Source organism: Spodoptera frugiperda, chromosome 16 (assembly GCF_023101765.2).
Source record: "Spodoptera frugiperda isolate SF20-4 chromosome 16, AGI-APGP_CSIRO_Sfru_2.0, whole genome shotgun sequence".
Classification (NCBI taxonomy): Eukaryota; Metazoa; Arthropoda; class Insecta; order Lepidoptera; family Noctuidae; genus Spodoptera; species Spodoptera frugiperda.
Window position 1 is genome coordinate 5,874,019 of NC_064227.1, and position 22,350 is coordinate 5,896,368.

At 36.7% G+C, this 22,350-nt stretch overlaps 1 protein-coding gene across 8 annotated transcripts; it reads left to right on the forward strand.

The window, feature by feature from the left end:
• The first annotated feature begins 470 nt into the window (after positions 1–470).
• LOC118280607 (uncharacterized) lies at positions 471–20,636 on the forward strand. 8 transcript variants are annotated; one of them, XM_050699286.1, is made up of 23 exons: positions 471–845; positions 1,407–1,584; positions 1,832–1,960; positions 2,583–2,747; positions 4,214–4,306; positions 5,079–6,369; positions 6,799–6,936; positions 7,348–7,492; positions 8,478–8,557; positions 9,917–10,120; positions 10,493–10,601; positions 10,982–11,108; positions 11,515–12,065; positions 13,119–13,211; positions 14,111–14,194; positions 14,827–15,123; positions 15,902–16,058; positions 16,639–16,759; positions 17,409–17,575; positions 18,068–18,140; positions 18,627–18,720; positions 19,346–19,787; positions 20,452–20,636. In XM_050699286.1, exons 1-23 carry the CDS (start codon positions 753–755, stop codon positions 20,544–20,546), a joined length of 4,926 nt encoding a protein of 1,641 aa, XP_050555243.1. In that variant the 5' UTR covers positions 471–752; the 3' UTR covers positions 20,547–20,636. The 8 variants fall into 8 exon arrangements, with proteins under 8 accessions (XP_050555243.1, XP_050555244.1, XP_050555245.1 ...); XM_050699287.1 differs by having other exon boundaries at positions 8,478–8,542; XM_050699288.1 differs by lacking the exon at positions 14,111–14,194.
• Positions 20,637–22,350: the final 1,714 nt, after the last annotated feature.

Here is a 22,350-nt window from a genome sequence, read left to right on the forward strand (position 1 = left end):
ACCTATTTCTTTTCACATGTCTTAGTTTAATTCAATGACGGTAATGATGTTACGTGTATGTTTGTAAAAACGCAACCACGATACTGGGAAGAAGCTAAGTTTGGAGCCACGTTATAAAAATACTTAGAACTAAACTTACTTCTACCCTTAGAATCATGTGAGTTCTTGTTTATATAGTAATCAACTAAACTAAAACATTTTTTAAATTTGTTAACATGCATTAGTTTTGTAATGGATCATATTATATCAATATCAGCAATCAAGGCAATAATCCATCACAGTCGGCCTAGAAATATCAATAAAATAAAAAAATATAAACACGAGCAAAAATACTTGGTTTCAAAGATACAATATAGTTGCTCCGCTGAAAAAAAAAACGCAAATTGGCTATGAAAATAGCGTTCCAGTTTATATTTTGTCGAATGTTTAGCATAATTTTATGTTTATCCTTTTTTAATGTACACAGCTTTTTCAATAACCTGTCAATTTTTGTTCAAGTTTATATTAGCACGACTTCCTTCTCATTTTTGATAAGGAAATTAATGTAAAATGCATAAACAATAACTTGTTTTGTTAGATGCATATTTGTCAAATTAATTTCGAGGTTAATGTAGTTGAATAGTATTGTACTATTCATTAAAATAGGAGTGCAGTTATCAGTGAATATTTGCAGTTACAAGCGTATCAGCAATGTTCAGAATTAAGTTCTACACAACATTTCTTATTGAATAGCTGTGTAATTTAGCGTGAAGATGGATTGCGAAGGGATATTAAAGGCTGGATCGGAGTCCCAGGACTCTGATGAGCCGGCACCGCCAGGTATTTCCAAGGCCGACTTTAATAAGGTAAGTTCAACCCTTAGAATCGCTATATTTGTTAGCATGGCAAAAGCCGCAACTGCAATTATAGACAATCGAAGATATACACACATTGATATGTTTAATTCTTTGCAAGTATTGATCTAGTGTTTATAAATAGACTTCTGTTCGCAGTCTAGTTTTTGTCTCCATTTTTACGATGGCGCCAAAGTTTTTTTGCAAAATAGTACTTTGGATTTTCTAAGGACTTCACTATGTTTCTGTCTTGTTCTACTTGGTATTGAACTGTGAAAGTTTTAAAATATCTATTAAAGGTATATTGTTAGTGTTTTTGACGAAAAAGTTTCTTGTCACCCCTTTTTACCATATTCATCTCTTAATCTAAATAAGTGCCAATGTGAAATGTTAATGAACAAACCACTACATGTAACTACACTGAATAATGTATCTATGCTAAAATCATCTTTTTAGAACTCCAAACCTTCATTAAAAATTAAAAGTGTAAAACAATCCAGAAGTGCGATCACACACAGTGGAATTGATAAACAAATGGAAATCTCTAACAATACAACCTATCTTATTTTCCAGTCTGACATTGGAATACCAACATCCTCAACTCCGAAACCAAGTACGAGTACCATCGGCTTCAAGCTTGTCCCGTCGCAGAAAGGAGTAGAGAATGCCAAGAAGAGATTGAGAGCATTCTCCATACAGAAGAAGAGTCCTATGGCACCTGTTCCTGTACCCAAAGCCATTAGCGGTGGAAGTAAGTTGTATATTTGATACTTTGATAATAGTATAGTTAACTCGAAAATCTTGTTACCATATATACCATAAAGTCTACAATGAAGGTGCGGAAAAGAGGTCACCGGTGATGGATCTCCTAAATAATTTAAGAATTATTAAAAGTCATATGACAAAAGTTGTTGTTTATGATTTGAGTATATTTAAATTAATCATAAAAAAGTGTGATAAGTTTCCAAATGTCTTATTCCTGTAATATTTGATTTCAGATACAACAGTGTTCATCGGTAAACTAAGTCATGTGAAGACTACTCCGAAGGTGGAGAAGCCTGATGATGCAGAACAGAAGAAGCCGCCAAAGCCTCCGAAACCTGGACAGGCTAGGAAAACTATGCAAGGTATGTTGCATTCAGTTTGTAATGAGTCTATCCATAGTCACTATAAAATCTAGATGTATTTTTCTGTTATATTGATATTAATTTATTTAATAGGGTAGATGACTAATTTTTATTTTAATGCCAGTCTTGTAAATTTATTTTAAAATATTAGACAGGTATTTTATATTTTCTTCAGAAACAAATACTTTCGATGATAAACGTTATTTGATGTTACTTCTAGTTACATTTTATACGTAGAAATGACGTATTTGTTTCCACTAATATTTTTTTAATTACATAACTGACAGACTAAATAGGTTTTTAACTAAAAATCACGGTTTACTCACGTAAATTAATGGAGTAAAGCTCTACTAGTTTCGAGTCACAGAGGGACTCTTCATCATGAGTCAGCCTACTGAGTCTTTCTTAGTTAGTTAATATAGTATATCTCACGTTCTTGTTTTCGTATTATTTATGCAACATCAACCTTGAGTAGTTGATTACAACTATTATTACATAAAAGAAACATTAAAATCTTTACTTTTATGAAAATAAAACTCGTTTTTTACCAGCACCTGTTTTCATTTTATAGAAGCATTCCGTTTATACCCTGTATTAAACAAACATTGTTTATATGTTACAGATTCCTACACAGAACTCCAAAAGCGTACATTACATGAGATAGAAGATATGAAGCGTAAAATGGAACTCGTAGACTTGGGTATTCCTCTGGGTCTGATCTGCCCTAGTGCTACCAACGATAAGGCTATGCCTACCAAAGCTATGCCGCCTATCAAGACATTTTTGGGTAAGTTTTTTAAATACATAATAGGTAATTATACTTTTGAAAATACTTTGCAAATTCTAAATGATCAAAAATGAACTGAAACTTGCAGACTTTGAGTACATTTTTGATAATTTACTATAACAGTATGATCAATATGACTTTGGGATATAATTTACACTTCAGATTTATTTTATATCCCACATATTTAAACTAGTAAGAATATAATATTGACTGCACGGTTGGTGCGGTGGCTGGGCAACTGGCTGCCGCGCATCATGTGGCGGGTTCGATTCCCGCACGAATCAAGTCTATGTGATCCACAAATATGTATGTTTGTAAACGCACCCACGACATAGAAGAAAATATTAATGTGGGGCAACATCTAAAAAAATTTGGGATCTGATGACCATCTTGAAAAGAATTTGATCTAGTGTCAAAAAATAATTAGTTATAAGAATAGTTATAAGAATAGTTATAAGAGCTTTTTCAAAATAAGTATTTAATCTTAGTTTTAATTATTATTTACATAACATTTACTTTTTAAGTCACTATCACATTGCCATCGGACTATTGCTACAAGCTTCACAGTGTTCCTTTCTCCGCTGCTTGTTTCCACAGCACTTATGGTTACATTTATAAGGCATGCTTACAAAAATAAGTGCTTTTTTATCTTATTCCTAAATGTATAATGATGTTTTTTGCTTGGTGCTAGTGTAGCGTATGATCCTATTGGAAATTGTTGTTGAAAATCACTTGAGTGATTGGTTAAATCGTTTATGTATATATTTTTAATGGAATATCATGATCATATGCTTCACTGGCACCAATTAGATATATTAGAGAACACAAAAAATTCACTGGTTTAGGGGGTTTTTCCACTGCAGATGTGCTATGCTACATTGCTGTAGATGCGTTTGGCTTCCACCAATCATATTCATTGGTACACATAGCTTAGCACTGTTGGAAACTGACTTAGTTAAGCTATGTTTTTCATATGGAAAGATGCATGCTATGGATGTGTGTTCGAGCTGCGCATCTTCCTCGCACAGCTACATAGCTTAGTATTAGTGGAAACGGTCACATAGTTTTACAGCTTAGCTATTACATCTTCGCAGCATAGCTACATACCACATCTCTGCTGGAAAAGCACTGTTAAGCTGCTGTTTTCCTGTTTTTTATGTGCATTGCTCTTGATACATATCAATGTCCTTTAGGGCATAAATCATTATGTTATTTTTCCCGCTTGCTTTTCTAAAAGAGCTGTCAGTGTCACACAAATAAAGTCGACATTACTGTGACCGGTAAACGTGTGTGTTTTAAATACAGTTTGATGATCAAGAGTTTATAAAAATATATTTACTTATCAATTTATTTTCCGTTAATGCTAATGTGTTAAAACTTTAATTTTCAAATTCTTAATCATCAAACATTGAATCAGTCTATCTGTGCACTAACTCTAATCATAAGCTTCCCCCGCTTGCATGTAGCACGCGGTAGCGGCGCACGCGCAGCTCCCCAGTCGACGACGCGACGGTTGTTATGCAACAGTAACTGCATTACAGAACACTGCTTGTTTAACTGTTTGTATTTATAATGTTATTATTTTTTATTTTTGAAAGTATCCAGGATATTAAAATTAAAAGTAAAATCATTTATTTGAGTCAATTTTGAATATCATACTACGCACAACCTAAATATTTAAAGATATAAGTGTTGGTCAGACCTTTAGTGAAGATATTTTCTCGTTCCAAAGTGTGAAATGAAAATAACTCATTGATGTTATTTATGTTATGTACTTATGTTCAGTGCAAATAAACAAAACTGTGTTATTCAGGGAAGAAAAACAATCCTGGTTGCTTCCAATAGAGTGAATTGGTTGAAGTATTGGATCAAATTTTAGTTGAGAATGCTCGAAACAATTGTCAAGGGTTGACATTCAAATATTGTAACTATTTGATCCAACATTTGTAGCCAATTGAAGGTTTGGATCAAATTTTATCTGAGAATGCTCGAAACGATTGTCAAAGAACTGATACTCATATATTGTTATAGTTTGATCCAATATTTGTAGCCAATTTCATCACTAGCATCATCATCATCACACCAGCTATTGAGGGGTCACTGGTGCACGGAAACCTCTTCCAGTGGTTTTACTTCTTTAAAGAAAAACTCCAATGCTTTACCCATACCTTGCTTCCTCATTTTTCTTTAGATTTTTCAGTGTAGTGTAGTTATCTTAAGTAATTATTTATTTAGTTTAATTAGTTATAATTGTAGTCTAAGTAGTTATAAGTAGTTTAGAAGAAAATTTTGGTGTTTTCAGAGAATCTAATGTTTTTAAATTATCCACAGATCCGTCTAAATTAGATGAAATTATTAGAGAAGCTAAAAAAGCCAAAGCTGAAGGCAGAGAGTTCAAATTTGATTACCAAAAGATATTACCAGATTACGACAACCCTTTCCAACGTAAAAAAGATGAAATTGAAAAAGTTAGAAAGATAAGTGAAGATAGGGATAGAGATAGAGATATAAGGAAAAAGTTAGATAAGGAAAGAGATAAGAGTAGGAGAAAGAGTGATAAGTATGATAAAGATTCTAGAAGACATTCAAGTCATAGAAGAGATGATAAAGATAAGAGAAAAGATGACAAAGATAAATATAGAGATAGGGATAGAGATAGAGATAAATCAAGAGAAAAAACTGAAGAAAAGAGAGAGGACAAGAAAGATGAAAGGAAAGAAGATAGGAAAGATGAGAAAAAAGAGAAAGAACAAACTCCAGTAGCTAAGAAGAAATCAGACAAACCTTCTGAAAAAGACCCAAAAGAAACTGATGTGAATCTGAGTGAATATCTGGTTTGTGATAGTTGGTCCTTAGACAACGAAGACAGGCCAAATTTCAGTCCAAAAACAGATGACAAACTCAAAAACATACCAATACCGAAAGAAGTAAAACCTAAAGAAACAACAGAAGCTAAAAAAGATACAACAGACAGTCCAAAAACGACTCCAGCTAAAAAAATCGAGAAGCTACAACCAGTAATCGATTCGTTTAAATTCGAAATCGATCCAAACGATGACGAGTTACTCGATATGTTCGATGAGAGTTCGGATATCGAGAAATTCGCAACAAAAACTCGTAAGAAGGATGATAGTAGTATGTTTGATTCTCCGATAGACATGAAGATATTTGATTTCGATCAGAGTAAAGGATCTGACGTGTTAACAGATGATACGTTTTTAGAATCAGTCATAAATGAGATTAAACAAGAGAATATGAGTGACGAAGACAGTCAGGACAAAGGTTTAGTAGAGTATGACTCTCCTTCGAAAGAGAGTCAGAGTCCTAGAGTAGAGAGAATCTCTATAACTCCAGAATTAGATGAGAGGATGTTTGTGAATCTCCAGTCTAGTAGGAGTGATTATTCCGACGGGTATCGGTCTACTGAAAGTGGGTATAAGTCTACTGAGTCTGGGTATAAGTCCAGTGCCAGTAGCAAAGGGGATAGCTACCGGGCGTCCGTTGAAAAAGAGTTAGTGGGCAACTTCAATAAGTTCACCGTTGATTCGCTGGAGACTTGGAGTTTTGTGCTGAAGATCTGTCAGCCGTTGCTGTTCAGACATGATAATACTAAGTGTTTTAGGTGAGTTTGTTTGCTTTTATGTTTAAACAAGCTTTTCTTTGAAAAGGCAGACACAATTGTTTATGGGGATAATAAAAGCAGGATTATGATTTCATAGTCAAGTTATACATATTATACCAACCACTCGCACGAAGCGCTTCCCTTCAAGTTTTCTTGTGCGAACTGCTAGGGAGTGAAATTCTGTGCCGGAGCTTGTGTTTCCTGATGGGTGTAACCTGAGTATCTTCAAAGCCCGAGTGAATAGGTTGCTTATGGGCAGAAGTGCTCCATCGTAGGCCGCATCAATACTTACAATTAGGCGAAATAGCGGCCAAACGTCGACCCATCACATGTAAAAAAGTAAAAAACCAGTCTTGCCATATACTCTGCAAACAACTACACTTTATTCTGTTACCAATATCAATAATATATTTAAAAAATATTTTCCAGGTACACACGCACTATGCCCAAAATCTGGTATTCAGAGAAGGCCAAAATATGTCCGTGCGTGAAGGACCGTGAGATTGTCTACAACGAACTTGAGACGTGTAAGATGAATCTGGTCGACCGAGTCTATGGATGTGACCAGTAAGTTTTATTTATGACTTAATATTTAGCAGTATATCAAAATAAAAGAGACAATCTTTTTCTCAAAACTTGACCTCCCGAAATAGGGATGATGACGGGGTATGAAAATTAAAAATCTGTTTAGTCTATCAATGAAAAATATTAGATATACGTATTTTTTTTATTTTGTCATATAAGATAACAATACTTAGATAAAACGAATCAAAGTTTAGAAGTAATTTCTACGTATAAAACGCACCTAGAAGTGACGTCACGCGATATTTCAAATCAATATAACTTCGAAAGTATTTGTTTCTGTAAGAAAAAATAGGTGTCTAATGTTTTAAATACGGTAACTAACAAGACGGACATTATAAATAAAAGCTAGCTGACCCGGCTAACGTTATTTTGCTTTACTAAATTATTTTACAGGATACCAGAAGTGGAGCTCCCCAAATCGAGGACTTGGTACCCACGTTTCGCGAACTGTCTCTCCGAATCCAATGCCCTCACTCCCATAGTCCCGGCGAGCGACTGGGAGGCAGACGACAGTCAGAACGAAACTCCTCTTGTCAAGGTTTGAACTATTGATTTTCGTAACTACTATTGTTACCCCCCCCCCTTAATTCTGCCTCTTATTGGCAGATTTAAAAAAAAAGGTATTTCACCTTTAGTCCACATACCAATGGACTTTATATCCCACGTTTGTGAAATGTTCCTTCCGAACTACCAATACTCTTACACGCAAAAACTACTGAAGGGATCGGAATAAAATTTGGAATAGGGATAGATTATGGTCTGGAATAACACACTAACGCAATAACACACGCGGTTGAATACGCAGGCGGAAGCTAGTATTAAATTAATTAGAATTTAGCGACATACTTACAAAACTATTTGACGAGTGAATTCGACTAGTTTCAAACTACACTAGTCCCATATTCTTGATGGGAGACACACGTCTCCCTAGGAATGTGCCGTAACAGGTGTTGCTCCATTAAGGGCTTTGGAGCAGGTCTACTAAGAGGACTCGGTGCTCCTTACAGGTGTTGAGGGTGGCCACGGGGGTGGTTTTAGTGAGGTAAAAATCCCACACTCCCTACTCTTTTATCCCCAAAAACCTAGGCGCCTTTGGAAGGTTTACCCCCGTCATAAAAAATATAGTCCCATATTCTTGAGCAGCATTGCGCGAGAAATGACGTGGCGAACGTCAAGCAACCAACTCTAGTTGGTTTACTTGTCATGTCAGTAAGCCGAAATAAGCCCAGTAGTTAAGCCAAAAAGTGCATTATTCTCTTTGTGCTAATTTGAACACTCTTTACAAATACGGCATTATAACAGCAACGCCGCATCTCCGTAACATTCCTAAACAACTTACAACATTACAGCTCTTCTGTGGTCAAGAAATATAAAGCTGTTCCCACTGAATTTAATACTTGATTAATATCATTATTTATTTTGATTGAAAATTTACACTTTTTAATATTCGATTTACGTCGAAATATTTAAGACGTTTGTTCATTATTTTAAATCGATTTAATTTGATATGATTTGTTTTGCAGGACAAGAGGAGGTCAAGCACTCCTCAACGAAGCGAGGAGGTATACCTGGATAGAGAGTATCAGAGGTATGTCAGCAGTAGGTGAGGATCATGTTTCTTTTATTCCTTTCTTATACGATGTACTGTCTTTTGAGTGGTGGTGGGGGATTTAGGCAAGTTTTGGGTCGATACTAGATAGGTATAAGTAAAATTGATAGATGCTTAAATGTGCTTTTCCACCAGAGATGTGCTATGCTACGTTGCTGTGGATGTGTTTGGTATCCACCAATCATATTCATTGGTACACATAGCTTAGCACTGGTGGAAACGGACTCAGCTAAACTGTTTTATATGCAAAGAAGATGCTATGGATGACTTCGCTACTATCTATACTTTGCGCCGTATCGAGCTGTGCATTTTCCTCGCACAGCTACATAAATTAGTGTCAGTAGAAACATTCACTTAATTTCACAGCTTACCTTTTACATCTTTGTAGCATCTACATAGTACATCTCTGGTGGAAAAGCCCCCTTTGAAAGCTATAGTGTAGTTAGTCTAGCTTTTAGATTTCTGTCTCTATATTCTCACTTATTTATTATTGATTCTGTTCTTAGATAAACTTTTCGTAGTTGTTATTTACAAAGTATGTTGTCCTTTCTTCCTTGGTAATTTTAAGGCACATATATCAAAGGGGTATAGAGAATTTTCCTCTTTTTTAGTACAGTGAAACGGGGTTAATAGAATTCAAACGGTGAATAGACACAGGAATAGGATGATAAATGTTAGAACATTTTCCCAACATTTATTCACCCCTCTTCTGTATCTATTCACCCTTTGAATTCTATTCACCCCGTTTTACGGTAATTGGCTACTTAACAGTTTTCGAAAAAGTTTTGTATTATATTCAGATGTTTCTTTTTTACGTCTTACAATAATTTATTTTCTCGAAATATAATTATTTAATAGAAAAATAACATATTTTCTTCATTCATTTGAATTGTCGCGCGAAAACAGCGTGTCACGTGACATTCCATAACGTGACGTCACATTTCACAAAACAGTGGTGGAGTTGTGCTGTCACTGTTTACGTACGGCGGTAATGTTTAATAAAATGTGACGTCACTTGACGTACAATCATAGCCGCGCTGCGTTTTGGTCTCGTAAATTCGTAATGCACAGATTCAAATATCACAAATTTAAATTTCAAAAATAAAATATTATAATTAATATTAATGCAAACCAATAATTGTACAGTGATTGTCTACCTTAAAGCTATCATATCAAACTTGTTTCATATTTTATCGTTACAACTGCCAAATAGCCAATTAAGATCTTGAGCATGAGCCAATTACTAGAAGTTCAAATTATTTCACTGTAAATCGTTAATGCATGCGAACACTTAGACAGACCTATTTATACATGTCATCACAAAATCATCTCATCATCAAATTCCATCATCAGGTTCATGGAAGCCGTATGGCCAGATGTAGCAGAGTCCAAAGCTGGTACTCCCAGAAGTACGACGCCAGTCAGACAGGAGAACAGAAAGAAGAAAGTGGAAGATAAAGAAGGCGAGGCAGAAGACAAGAAGAAAGCTAAGAAGATGAAGTTGAGTAGTGAAGGGTGGAGTCAGGAGTCGGATATTGAAGAGGAGGTGGAGAAAAGGTGAGTTTTAAAAGAAAAATGTATTTGGCTGTGAACATTTTAACCATCGAATTTAATTTTTGTACTTTGTGATTTTTGTGAGAGAGACATGTTTCGGCACGAATATACCACGGCCTCACAGAAAACCAACGTGCAACAACGCTTGCGTTGTGTGAGTGAGGTTACCCGAGATCCAATTACCCTCAAATCTTCCTAAACCCTAACAACCCTTAAATTCCTAACACTTGTAACACTTCTGGTGTTTCGGGTGGCCTTAAGCTGCGGCATTTGCCTACCATCAGGTGACCCGCTTGCTCGGCTTATATCATAAAAAGAAATGTACTTTACTGATTGATTCGTTGTTAATAACATTTGTTATTTTAACTTCAACAGCAAAAAGATTAAAGATAAGAAAATACGCAAGAGGAAGCACTCGTCTTCACTGTCTGAGAGCGATGAGGCTGGCAAGAAGAAAAAGAAGTCTATGAAGAAGAAACAGAAGGTATAATAATACTTTTAATTCCTGGGTAGAGGTGCACATACCCAGTATATCTCCCACTTTTCACCAGTTATGTTACTAGTCCTTTAGATAATAGAGAGTAAAGTTATTGCTATAACATCACATCATCAGCCTATAACTGCTCGGCAAAGGCCTCTTCTCACACGGAGAAGGTTTGAGCATTAATCACCACGCTTGCTCAATGCGGGTTGGCGATATTGCTATAAACTAGACATACATTCAGATTTCATGCTTATACTGAGAAACTTTCGGGCAAATTGTAATATTATGTTACCCACCCTCGAAACGAACCTGTGACCTCTTCCTCGGATTTGTGATATTTCGACTAACAAAGAGGCTAACATTAATTTCTCAAATTACAGGATAGCTCAAAAGCAAAAACAAAATTAGCGAAACGTCGACGGCTAAGTAAGAAATATTTAAAGAAGTTGAAGGAAAAACAGAAGAAAAAGAAGAAGAATGAGTCAGAAGATGAGGACGAAGAAAAAGGTAAACTCCCTCGATCTCCACTCTCTCTCTCTCTCTCTCTCGATCTCCACTCTCTCTCCTTGAAATGGGAACGCGTAAATGGATAAGTTCGGTTCGAATCTACGTTCCTAATCCGTGTAGCTAGGGAATGGAACAATCTGCCGGCTTCTAATTTTTCTGTGAAATACAGCCCGGGTCGTTTCAAGGTCAGAGTGAATAGGTACTTTCTAAGTGTGTGTGCTCCATCTTCGGCCACATCTTCGCTTCACCGTTCTGGCAGAAAGCGGGTTGGTGGCTAAACACAGACTATAAAATTTTTATTAGTAAACTAAATAATATCTGCTTTCTAAAATATTTGGTGCTCGTTCACTAGGTATTTTAATTACACCATTAAAGATACATTCTTATTACTCCAATTTTCCCACAGAAAACAAAAAGAAAGAGAAGAAATTGAAAAGGAAGAAACTACAAAAGAAAAAGAAAGCTCAAAAGAAGAAAAAGGCGAAAGCTAAGTCTTCTAGCAGTTCGTCATCCTCTACAACATCCAGTAGCTCTTCAGACACCGACTCCGAAGCAGAGAAGAGAAAGAAGAAAAAGAAAAATGCAGAACTAAAAAAGAAGAAACGGAAACAGTCTTCTTCTGAGTCCACTCAAAGCGAAGAGTTATTCGACGTCAATATACTGAATAATATCAAAACGGAACGATTGACGGACGATGAGAAAAAACAATCGTTAGTCTTCTCCCCAAGAAGACAGAAACCGAGAGAGATAATCAACGTGAAAGAATTACAAAATGATTTTGTAGGTAACAATATACATATTAAAAAAGAAGTAGAAGAGACTAGACAAGAGGTAGTTAAAATGGCGGACATAGAGTTGGAAGAGAAGGAGTTTGCGACGGAATCTGACTCGGTAATCGAACCCGTTGTACCTGAGGTCACTGAAGTACATGAGATTAAAGAGGAGATCTCTTTCCAGGTTAGTTTTTTGTATTTATTTTCTTTTATAGAGAATTGGTACGTTTGTAGTTTTATATAGGGTGACCGGTAATTAGTGAACGATATCTAAACACGTGATTGTACTGATGATTATAAACAACTTTCCCAAAGGAACTTTTTTGGTATACTCACTAGTTTTATTTTTATGGTCTTGCTCATGATCAGCGGTTAGCAGCGAGGTACCCGCTTCCGCGTTATTAGAAGACTGCTAACTAGCTGCTAATAGCTAATCACGCTAGAGTACGTGCGTGCGAAACATTGTTGTTTTGTTATTGTGATAAAAATAAAACTAATGAGTATACAAAAAAGTTTCTTTGGAAAAGTTGTTTGTAATCATGAGTACAATCACGTGTTTAAATATCGTTCACTAATTACCAATCACCCTATATATATTTTTTTAATAGGTAATGTAATACATACCTATATTAACGTATTTGTTGTGGATTTTGTTGTCTTTATGTGGTCATAATAATCACTCAAAAGTCCATTGTCATTTGTCTCTCTGTCTTTGAGTTGTGTTGTGTTTTTAATTCACTGTGGGATATGTGTTTGTTGTTGGGATACAATGGGAACTGGACATCATTTCATTTCTTCGCACGTTTGAAATTAAAAACGTAATTATAATTTGGGTTTAGTTATCTTTTCTCAAGGAAAATATTTATCACATAATATTTAATAAAATTCAATTTTAGTGTCACTGGGAGTAATGAAAGTAGTAAAGTAGCATTAAAAAAGCCATGTTGCCGTACGCGAAAAGAAAAACACTAAACTTATTTATATCACTAGAACAATAGATCGCTAGAAAAATAAATAATATAAAAATCACGATACATTGACTCATAGATATAATACGCAAAAGTTTTCAACAAGCCTTCTTTAAGAAGTGTAGAAAAAATACTTCTATAAAAGTAGAATAAGTCGAAATTCCCTAAAAGTTTAAAATAACAAAAAACAACGCACATTTACGCACAAAATTCCGCGAGAATTACGTAGCAATTTTTCGACAAACAATGATTAAAAAGTATATGTTTAGGAGATCCCGTTGCCCGCGCCAAAACAAACAGAGAAACAGCATACAGATCACATTGCCGACACACACACGGATACGACGATACAGACACATAAAGTATGTATTTTTTATCATTTTTTTTAAACGGTTATGAGTTTATAATAATTCCTATACTTTCTTGATTTTCTGCCTAAGTTTTTTTAAGGTCGATCTAATGATTTGTTTCTTCAATTCTTTTCTTTCTTAAAAATCATCATTATCATTAATTCATTCATTATCATATTTAAATAAATCGTAAAGAGAATAACAACTAATAAATTCATGTCTTGCATGCTTTTTGTTTTATTTTTTTAACTGGTAACATTTTTAGGTTACAACCATTTATGACTGCAAATTTAACGTATTGGATTTGATTCCGAAGTCATAATAGGGTAGATGGCAAATTTTTATATTTTTTATTATATTTTTTTAATGCCTGTCTGGTAAGTGATTTAAGATATTATACACGTATTTGAATTTTTTTCTTACGGAAACAAATACTTTCGACGGTATTCTAATTTGAAATATCGCGGGACGTTACTTCTGCGTACGTTTTATACTTAGAAATGATGTAGCTAACTCCTAGATACAAAGAATCAAAGTTTAGGAGTCCCCACTCCTATTGATTCTTCTTTGTATTCTTTGTATCTAAGTATGGCTTTCTTATACGACGGATTAAATACATTTTTAATTTTTTTCCGTCATCGAATGATAAATGATAGTTATTTTTGCAAATAGGTTACAATGTTGCTTTTATATGTCAATCTCTTAACTAACTAGATGAGGCCAATTTTGCCATCATCCCAATTTTGTAAAAAGGCAAATAGGTAATGTATGTAATCCTCTATCCTTGTATTTACCCCTTCTAAAGTAAATAAGCGTTATATTATGGTTTCTGGGTAACGAAACTGACAATTCATTCATCAATCATTACTAACAAATCAATCATTACTAATAAAATCATAATCATTCCTCAGGACGTAATCGAACCTAGTACCCCGACTCCGACAGACTTATACGACCCTACTAAACCCGACACATCACCGTCACCGCCAGATAAAGTACGTATTTCTTATTAAAATAATATTAAAAACTTTATGTGCATGCTGGCTTTATTAATATTGAAATGCCTCGGCTATATCATGTGGTGTTGGAAAATGAACTGTATTGTCAAAGTATAAGGTGTTCTAAAAGTATCTACCACGGCTTTAATGGGAGGTAGTGTTGTGTTTGAAGATTACAATAGTAGCCAAATAAAATTATTGGTTACACGTATTTTTTTCATACAATATAATCTACGTAGGAGTTTGTTACGAAAGAGCTATCTCTTTCACTGTCTCATCAACATTTTTATTGACGAAGCGACGCATTTTGCTTTTAAACTTCTTTATGTTATCAAATTGAATTAACTGCTCCGGGGTACGAAATTTCTTAACCATTGTTATTTACAAACACAACACTTCACATTAAAGCCGTGGGCAGACAACTCTAGAATACCTTATATGCCATGTTTTTCCACCTCTGGATAACATTTAATTAGTTTTACTAGCTGATAATAATGTTGACGTTTCTTTCATATAAAGTATGTCAAAAATGTATCTTTTAGTATCTTCTATTTGAACAAAGTTTACATCAAGCTATTAAACCAACTGTACATTAAGTACGAATAATCAATAACACATTTTAAAAACAGGAATCCCAAGAAAGCCAAGAACCGCTACAACCTCACGTGGACCAACCACTACTCGAAGAGTCCAACCTATCCCAATCCTCACAAGAGTCCACGACCAGCAAAGACATTCCTTACGAAAAGGACGACAGCCACCTTCGACCCTCATCACAGAACTCCAATTATAGCTTCAATGACGTCATCAACGCCAGTCAGCATTACCAGAAAGATGAGGAAGACAAATTCCAGGAGTATGAGCAAGGGAACTATGAGATGTATGAACAGCTCGCTATGGCTTACCAAAGTGATGTCGCTAAACAGGTATGTTGATAGTACATGTTTTATGGTCTTTTTTGAGGGGAGTAAAGGTACGCCGTCCACAGGTCGCATCGTACGCATCACACGCTACGGATTTTAGTTTGTCTTGTATAGAAACTTATACAACTGCGTCCGCTGATCTGCATTGTACGGACCGTATCATCAGCAATGCCAATGCGATGCGTACTGATGACGTCATACGGAATGCGTACGATGCGTATGATGCAGGCCTGTGGACGCTTACCTTAAATCATCAAATAACTTAGGTGAGGTGAGAGGGAGTGTCAGTCTCCTACTGACTAAAAACCACCCCGTTCCTACTCCTGCTTTGAGCTGGAGCCTCGGTAACCAGTTGTCCAGTCTAAGAAAAAAGTAGCCTTGTTTCTTTTATGGGGCGGCAAACAAGAAGACGTATCACTTGATGGTAAGCAATTGCCGCCTATCGACACCCACAACTCTAGAGGATTTACAAGTGCGTTGCTGGCTTGTAAAGGGAGGGATTGAGCGATTACTTATATGGCGAAACAACGCTACGATTGTTTCACGTCTGTTTTCAGTAAGTTCCTGGTATCAATCCGTTTGAGGTCCATTGGTGTCGAAGCATGACTTTTCTATCTAAAAGTATCCTATCTTACTTAAGAACAATAAAACATAATAATTTGTCTGTTAAAAGTTACTTCTAAATATAATGATTTTTTTCCTATTTATATTTGTTGTCCACGGACTCTTGGTCCGTGCCCTTGTCATACTTTTTTCTAATATTCTGGTTTGTACTCCCCAGTCGACACCATCAACCGGTGAGGATCCATTCTTCGCATCCCAGCGTATTGAGACAGTGGTACGGGCGCGGTCGCGAGGGGAGATCAAGTGCGACTGGCGCGCGGGAGACGAACCCAGTACCCCTGTACCTAATAACAACCAACGACCTTCTAGATGGGGTGAGTTTTCATGTTTTTTTTATGGTATACATGTAAACGAGCAAACGTATCACCAGGGGCCTTAGTCTGCTATTACAATTGTGTCAGAATGGTCGATCATTGAGCAGTACAAGAGGGACGCAGCTATGTAGGTTGTATAGCTCCGTCCCTCTTGCACTGCTCAATGACAGACTAAGGCTCCTGATGGTAAGCAATCACCGCCGCCCATGGACACTTAAAACACCAGAGGCGTTACAAGTGCGTTGCCGGTCTTTTGGGGGTTAGGAATTTAAGGGCTGTTGGGGAATCAGGAATGGCATTTTTCCATAATTCTGCCGTACCACACCGGTAACGAATTCCAGTTTTTGTGAAGATTTTTAGGAAAAAGTATATTAAAATTAAATAATGTTAAAATACTACACTGAAAATAATTCGGAAGTCACAGTACCTTTTAATTTTAAAGCCTAAACAAAGTTTGACTGGTTGGAAAAATCACAACTTCTGCAGTTTTTATACTTTACATATATAACATTAAATAATCGAGAAAAGCTCTACCAGTTTCATGTCATACCGGGACTCATATATATATGTTACGTTGCAGGTCTAAAACCAGGGCAGGTGAACATAGTGCTGACGGGTGGGGATGACTACCCGCCGCGCAATGAGGAGCCGGTCTACCAGATACAGACCATTGCTAACAGGAGCGAGAACAACAGCTCGGGGTAAGAGATTTAAATTTCCTAGATTTATGGCCTATTTTACATTATCTGAATAACCATGCACTATCTACTAAATAAGGAACATAGAACGCAATTTTGCGGTCATATTTAATGCGAGAGACTATCTGCAATATTTACGGATAGGGCGTAGTAGGGCTGATGCTTGATCCGAAGCTGTGGACTACCTAGCGGGTTTACCGGGGTCCGACTCTAAAAGCAGGAGTAGGAATGAGATGTATTTAATAAGTAATAGTCTGACACTCCCTCTCACCTCGTCAAAGGCGGGATGAGACATTGAATGAATTTCCCGCTCGAGAAAAAATCTGGTATATTCACTTGTGGAATATTTTGGTATTGAGATTTATTTTTTGCTTATTACAAAGCTTTTGTGGAAAGTCAAAATGTAATAAGAGTAAGTTTATATTATAACTTTCGTGAGACATACTTAATTAATTACTCATCATGTTTTTTTCGGCTTACTCACGTAATTATTTGATGAGGAACTCGACTAGTTTCAAGTCATGCTAGAGGCATTCATATTCATGAGTAGCATTCCGCGACACGACGCGGCGACTGTTGACAGCACGATAAGAGTATACGAGTATATACCTATTTTCGTTACCTAAATTACTATTTCCCATTTCTATTATAGTAGCTACGATGAAGCATACGAAGACATGTACGGTGCGTCCGACAGGTTGCAGTACGGAGATTGTTTCAACACGGACATCGAACCCCAACCCGCCGAGGAGAGCAACGAGCCTATTAAACACAAGAGCAGCCTGGATGACAGGATAGATCAAGCTTTGAGAACTACAGGTTAGACAAAATGTTTGTTTATTGTGACCTGTATGTACCCTTAGTACGAGTTTCCTTTACGTGGAGCAAAAAGGACGCGTTCGGCTCTCTGATTGGCCGGCGCGAATGATCCAGGGTGATTCTTCTGAAAAAAAAATCACAAAATGTTACCGCAGATTGAAGCACAACATTTGGTTTCAATAAATTAAACTGTGACACTGCTCTCAACCAATCCATTAAAAAGAAGGATGATAGTAAGCTACCACGATGCTTAATAACGCGGGAGATTTATGATTTGTTGAATAAAAGTTAAAGTTTTTTTGAAGAAACACCCATCAATCAATCAGAGTGCAGAACGCGTTCTCGTTGTTTCGTTTTCTTTCGTACCAAGGGTACTGGCGTCCCTTAGGTTCTAACTCTCGAATTCGTTGAGTTTCTTTTTATTTCATAGAAACCTTTCTTTCTCTCCTATTTGGTAATAGAATTGCACCTAATCTATGTTTTGGTATACAGTGCTCGGTGAAGTGGCCAAGGAGGCTGAGGAGGACGGAGACAAGGACGGCCCGGAGAAAGGAATCCTAGTCACGTAAGTATACATTACTAATGCCCGAATACTCAAACGATACTCAATTTTAAGTTGTACTTAAATATCGTGCTATCTCTGTCATTTTATAAAGAATTGATAGGGACAGAACTACATTTGAGAGCGTCTTAAAATTGAGTAGCGTTTGAGTATTCGGGTATAAGTAGATCTATCAATAGCGATATATTATAGAAGGGCCAATTGGTTAAAAGTACCCTTAACTGATTGCATGCATTTCATTAGCACGCGTGCGTAAAGTTCCAAAATACCAATCGGTATAACGCGCGGGCTCCTCGCTGCTAACAGCTGATCATGCAAAAGCAAGCACGTGCGTAATTTTGGTGTTTTGTTATTGTGATAAAATTAAAACTAATGATCATAAAAAAAAGTTTCTTTGGGAAAGTTGTTTGTAATCATGAGTACAATCACGTGTTTAAATATCGTTCACTAATTACCTGCCACATTATATAATGTGTTGTATATTTCCAGTAAAGCGGAAAACCGTGGAGCTAAGCGAGTGAGCTTCGCGGACGGCTACAAGCCCGGCCAGGACTCGGACGTCGAAGAACCGCCTGTTAGGAAGGTCAGTAGATCCATTTATCATCATTTACATATATTTATTTAAAATCCTCTAATATAACATTTTTAAATACTACTTATAAAATATATAAAAATAGGATCCAATCAGTAGCGGGAGCATGATCCAAGCTATAAGTGTTTAGGACTCCAGAGACAGAATCTCAGTTTGCGTGCCGTTTCAAGAAGAACTACCTTCTGTATCAGGCCCGCAACTGCAGTCTCCTAAAATGGGCTTCCAGGCTTTTAGGAATTAGCTCATTGGCCGATACGACTCTCCGCACAATGATAGCGGAATCCACATTCCACATCACCATTATTATTATCCAATCGAGTCAGAAATAATCACTGTTCACTTTCCAATTAAACATTTTCTTGGTGAAATGATAACATCTATGTTGAGACTTTAAGTGTGGGAGAGTAAAAAAATAATAAGTAGGTAAGGCTACTTATCCTTTTATGGATGTTTGTCACACACTGAAATTACTGAACGTATTTTGATGAAATTTAATATACAGACAGGATATGAGCTAACTTGGATGATAGGATACTTTTTATCCTATGGGAACGCGGTCGAAACCACTGGCAGAAGCTAGTTGCTTATATTACTAACACCTTTATTTTGTTTACAGAAGAAGAAGCCACGTCGCTTCGGCTGCGCATGGCCGTGTCCCGCGACTCACATCGACCACGTCCCACTGTGGGACGCCCTGCCCCCACCACCGCCACCACCCGGGTCGCCACCCCCCAACATACGACTAGCCATGCAGATGATGATACAAGCACCCATGCTACAGCAACAGAACATGATGCAACCTCCCATGATGCAACAAACACCAAACATGATGCAACAACCGCCTAACATGTTGCAGCAACCGCCGAACATGTTACAGCAACCTCCGAACATGTTGCAGCAACCGCCTCAGTTGTTGCAACAGCCTCCAAATATGTTGCAACAGCCGCCGCAAATGTTACAGCAGCCTCCGCAACTGTTGCAGCAACCTCCACAGATGTTGCAGCAACCGGGCGTCAAGCCTATGATGTCGGCACCATTCCCTATGCCTTCGAAATTAGGTGAGTAGGGCTTGAAAATGTCTTATATTTCTATTGGACAAGCCCGCCACAACATCCCAAACCGCTGCAACTCCTGTAAGCCAGGACCTACAGTAGATACAACCATGAAAACACCGGAACACTGAAGTACACAGTAGTGCTACTGTGTACTTCGTCATACGCGTCCCAGAGACATGAATGTCTGCGTTGGATCTTGCAGCGAAATAAATGAGAGAAAAAAATAATCATATCCACTTGAAAATGTCTATAATTTTTTTATGAGATTCATCGGCAAACGACTGAGTCCCATGATGGTAAGCGATTCGACACCGCTCATAGACATGTGCAACACCAGACGAGTTAAATGGCATTTTCGCTACATACCTCATACAGACCTTAATGGTCAATACAAATAGCATTCGTAAATCGTTATTTTTTGTAAGCTTTGGGATGTATAACTACCATACTGTATTGTGTATAGAACTATTTCACGTTCGGCCGAAATTGATAACAGATCTTAAAATCTATACTTCAAAGGTTGTTTGTGATCAATTTTTTTACCATTAGTTGTATTTCTATTGCAGTTTGAGACGAATTTATACACATTTTCTGTAATTATTCATGAAAAATAATTGTTATCAGCAAACAAAAACGTATGTTAAACCTTAATTATTTGTGTCCACAGACCCCAGCGTATCGTTACCAAACTTCCTCCCGCCGGAGCCGCCGCCAAGTCTGCTCACGTTCCCGATCACATCCATCAAGACAAACATCAATTAATAACTAGTTACATTAATTCCTATCAAGTGATATAAGTTAACTATTAAGTTTATTGTTCACTGTAAATATAAGCGAAGTATGACTCCATCATTGTTGTATTTTATTTTTATGACTGTGATGTGAATCCCGTAGCAGTAGGTAAGATTGTACATAGTATGTTATACCTAGTATTTGACTGTTTACTTCTATGATAATAAGTTCGTCAAATATTAATCGTATCGTATCGTCACGCCTTTTTATCCCCAAAGAGGAGCAGATGTACATTACGGCACGTAATGCCATTGTACGATATACACCTACTTTTCGCCATTTGTGTTGTAAGTCTAAGTAACAGGAGGTGCCATATACGAATTTTTCAGCTGGCTGGGCAACTGGCTGCCGAACAACGTGGCACGGGTTCGATTCCCGCACGGAATAACTCTTTGTATGATCTAGAGGTCTGGGTGTCTTGTGTATGTTTGTAAACACACTCGCGACACAGGAGAAAATCCTAGGGTGGGGACAACGTTTAAAAAAAAAAAGAAATATCGACTTACGTAATATCATCTGTCCCCTAGAGGACAGATGATATGATAAATGATATTTATTTTGCAAATAGGTTATAAAATAACACTTTTACACGTCAATCTCTTAAATAACTAGATGGGGCCGGCATTTCCTATCCGACTACTCTGAGAAGAAATGCCGAAACAAACTCAGAGGTCATAGTCTCTTTTAAAGTCCAGACAAAATCAATTAAAGATGTCGGAGAACCGTGCAAGTTGATTCTGTAGTGGTCTTTTGAGGAAAGAACCACAGCAGTTTGAGCGGACCTGTTCAGATGGCAGCACGCATGTGTCAGTTTACAATCAGCTCAGCTGACGGCTGTTGCTGAATGATCCGACGAACAACACCAACCAAAAGAACATTTGGGTAGGCCACACAAATGCTCAAACTGTCAGAATATAATTTACTAAAAATAAAATGACTAGCAAAAGTCTCACACGGTCCTCAAACTAACAATTTTAAAAGGAAATATAAAAATATAAAAGGAATAAAATATAAAACAATGTCAAATCATGTTAATGTCAAATTGTATAAAAAATGTAACTATATGTTACAAACATGTCAGCAAGACCTGTGTGGACATTATAGCAGTTCATTCCCAAGCCTGACTATCCTCCAAGTAGTCTTTTATTTTATAAAAAGCTTTACTACAAAGTTTTTCTTTAATAACATTTTTAAATTTACCTAGGTTTAAACTTTGAATATGGCTGGGAACTTTATTGTAAAAGCGTATACATTGACATCTAAACGAACCGCTTATTTTCTTAAGTCTAGTAGTAGGAACAACATATTTATTTTTATTTCTAGTGTTGATATTGTGTATATCACTGTACTTTTTAAATAATTTTATGTTTTTATGAGCATACACTATATTTTCATAGATATATTGAGAGGCAACAGTCATTATATTAATTTCTTTATGATCTGATATGATATGATGATGATGATGACATGCATTGAAGTTCTTCATACCTATACTCGTCGTTTGTGCCAGAACCTACGGTGCGGCATCAGGTTTACCGAGGATGGCCACGCTTTTTTCCCCTTGGGATTCCAGTTCAAGGCTTGCTTTGGTAAGTGGTCAGGACCCCAAAGAAATATTGTGAAGGTATTCCCCCTAGCCAAGAATAATATTATCTCAAAGGTCATTGCATATCGTGCAATTAGATAAAAGATCAAATAGTTCGTTTGGTAATTACTTTTCCTGATAAGTTGTGACTGCGTACTAAAACCTGGCTGTTATTCCCCGCAGTGGTAG

What these genes read in the sequence shown, in the direction of transcription:
- LOC118280607 (XM_050699286.1), top strand. Translation starts at nt 753, where the DNA reads ATGGATTGCGAAGGGATATTAAAGGCTGGATCGGAGTCCCAGGACTCT. An exon ending in AAAGTGATGTCGCTAAACAG is followed by an intron (nt 15,124 to 15,901) that starts GTATGTTGATAG and finishes TGTACTCCCCAG; the next exon opens with TCGACACCATCAACCGGTGA. An exon ending in AGCGAGAACAACAGCTCGGG is followed by an intron (nt 16,760 to 17,408) that starts GTAAGAGATTTA and finishes TTTCTATTATAG; the next exon opens with TAGCTACGATGAAGCATACG.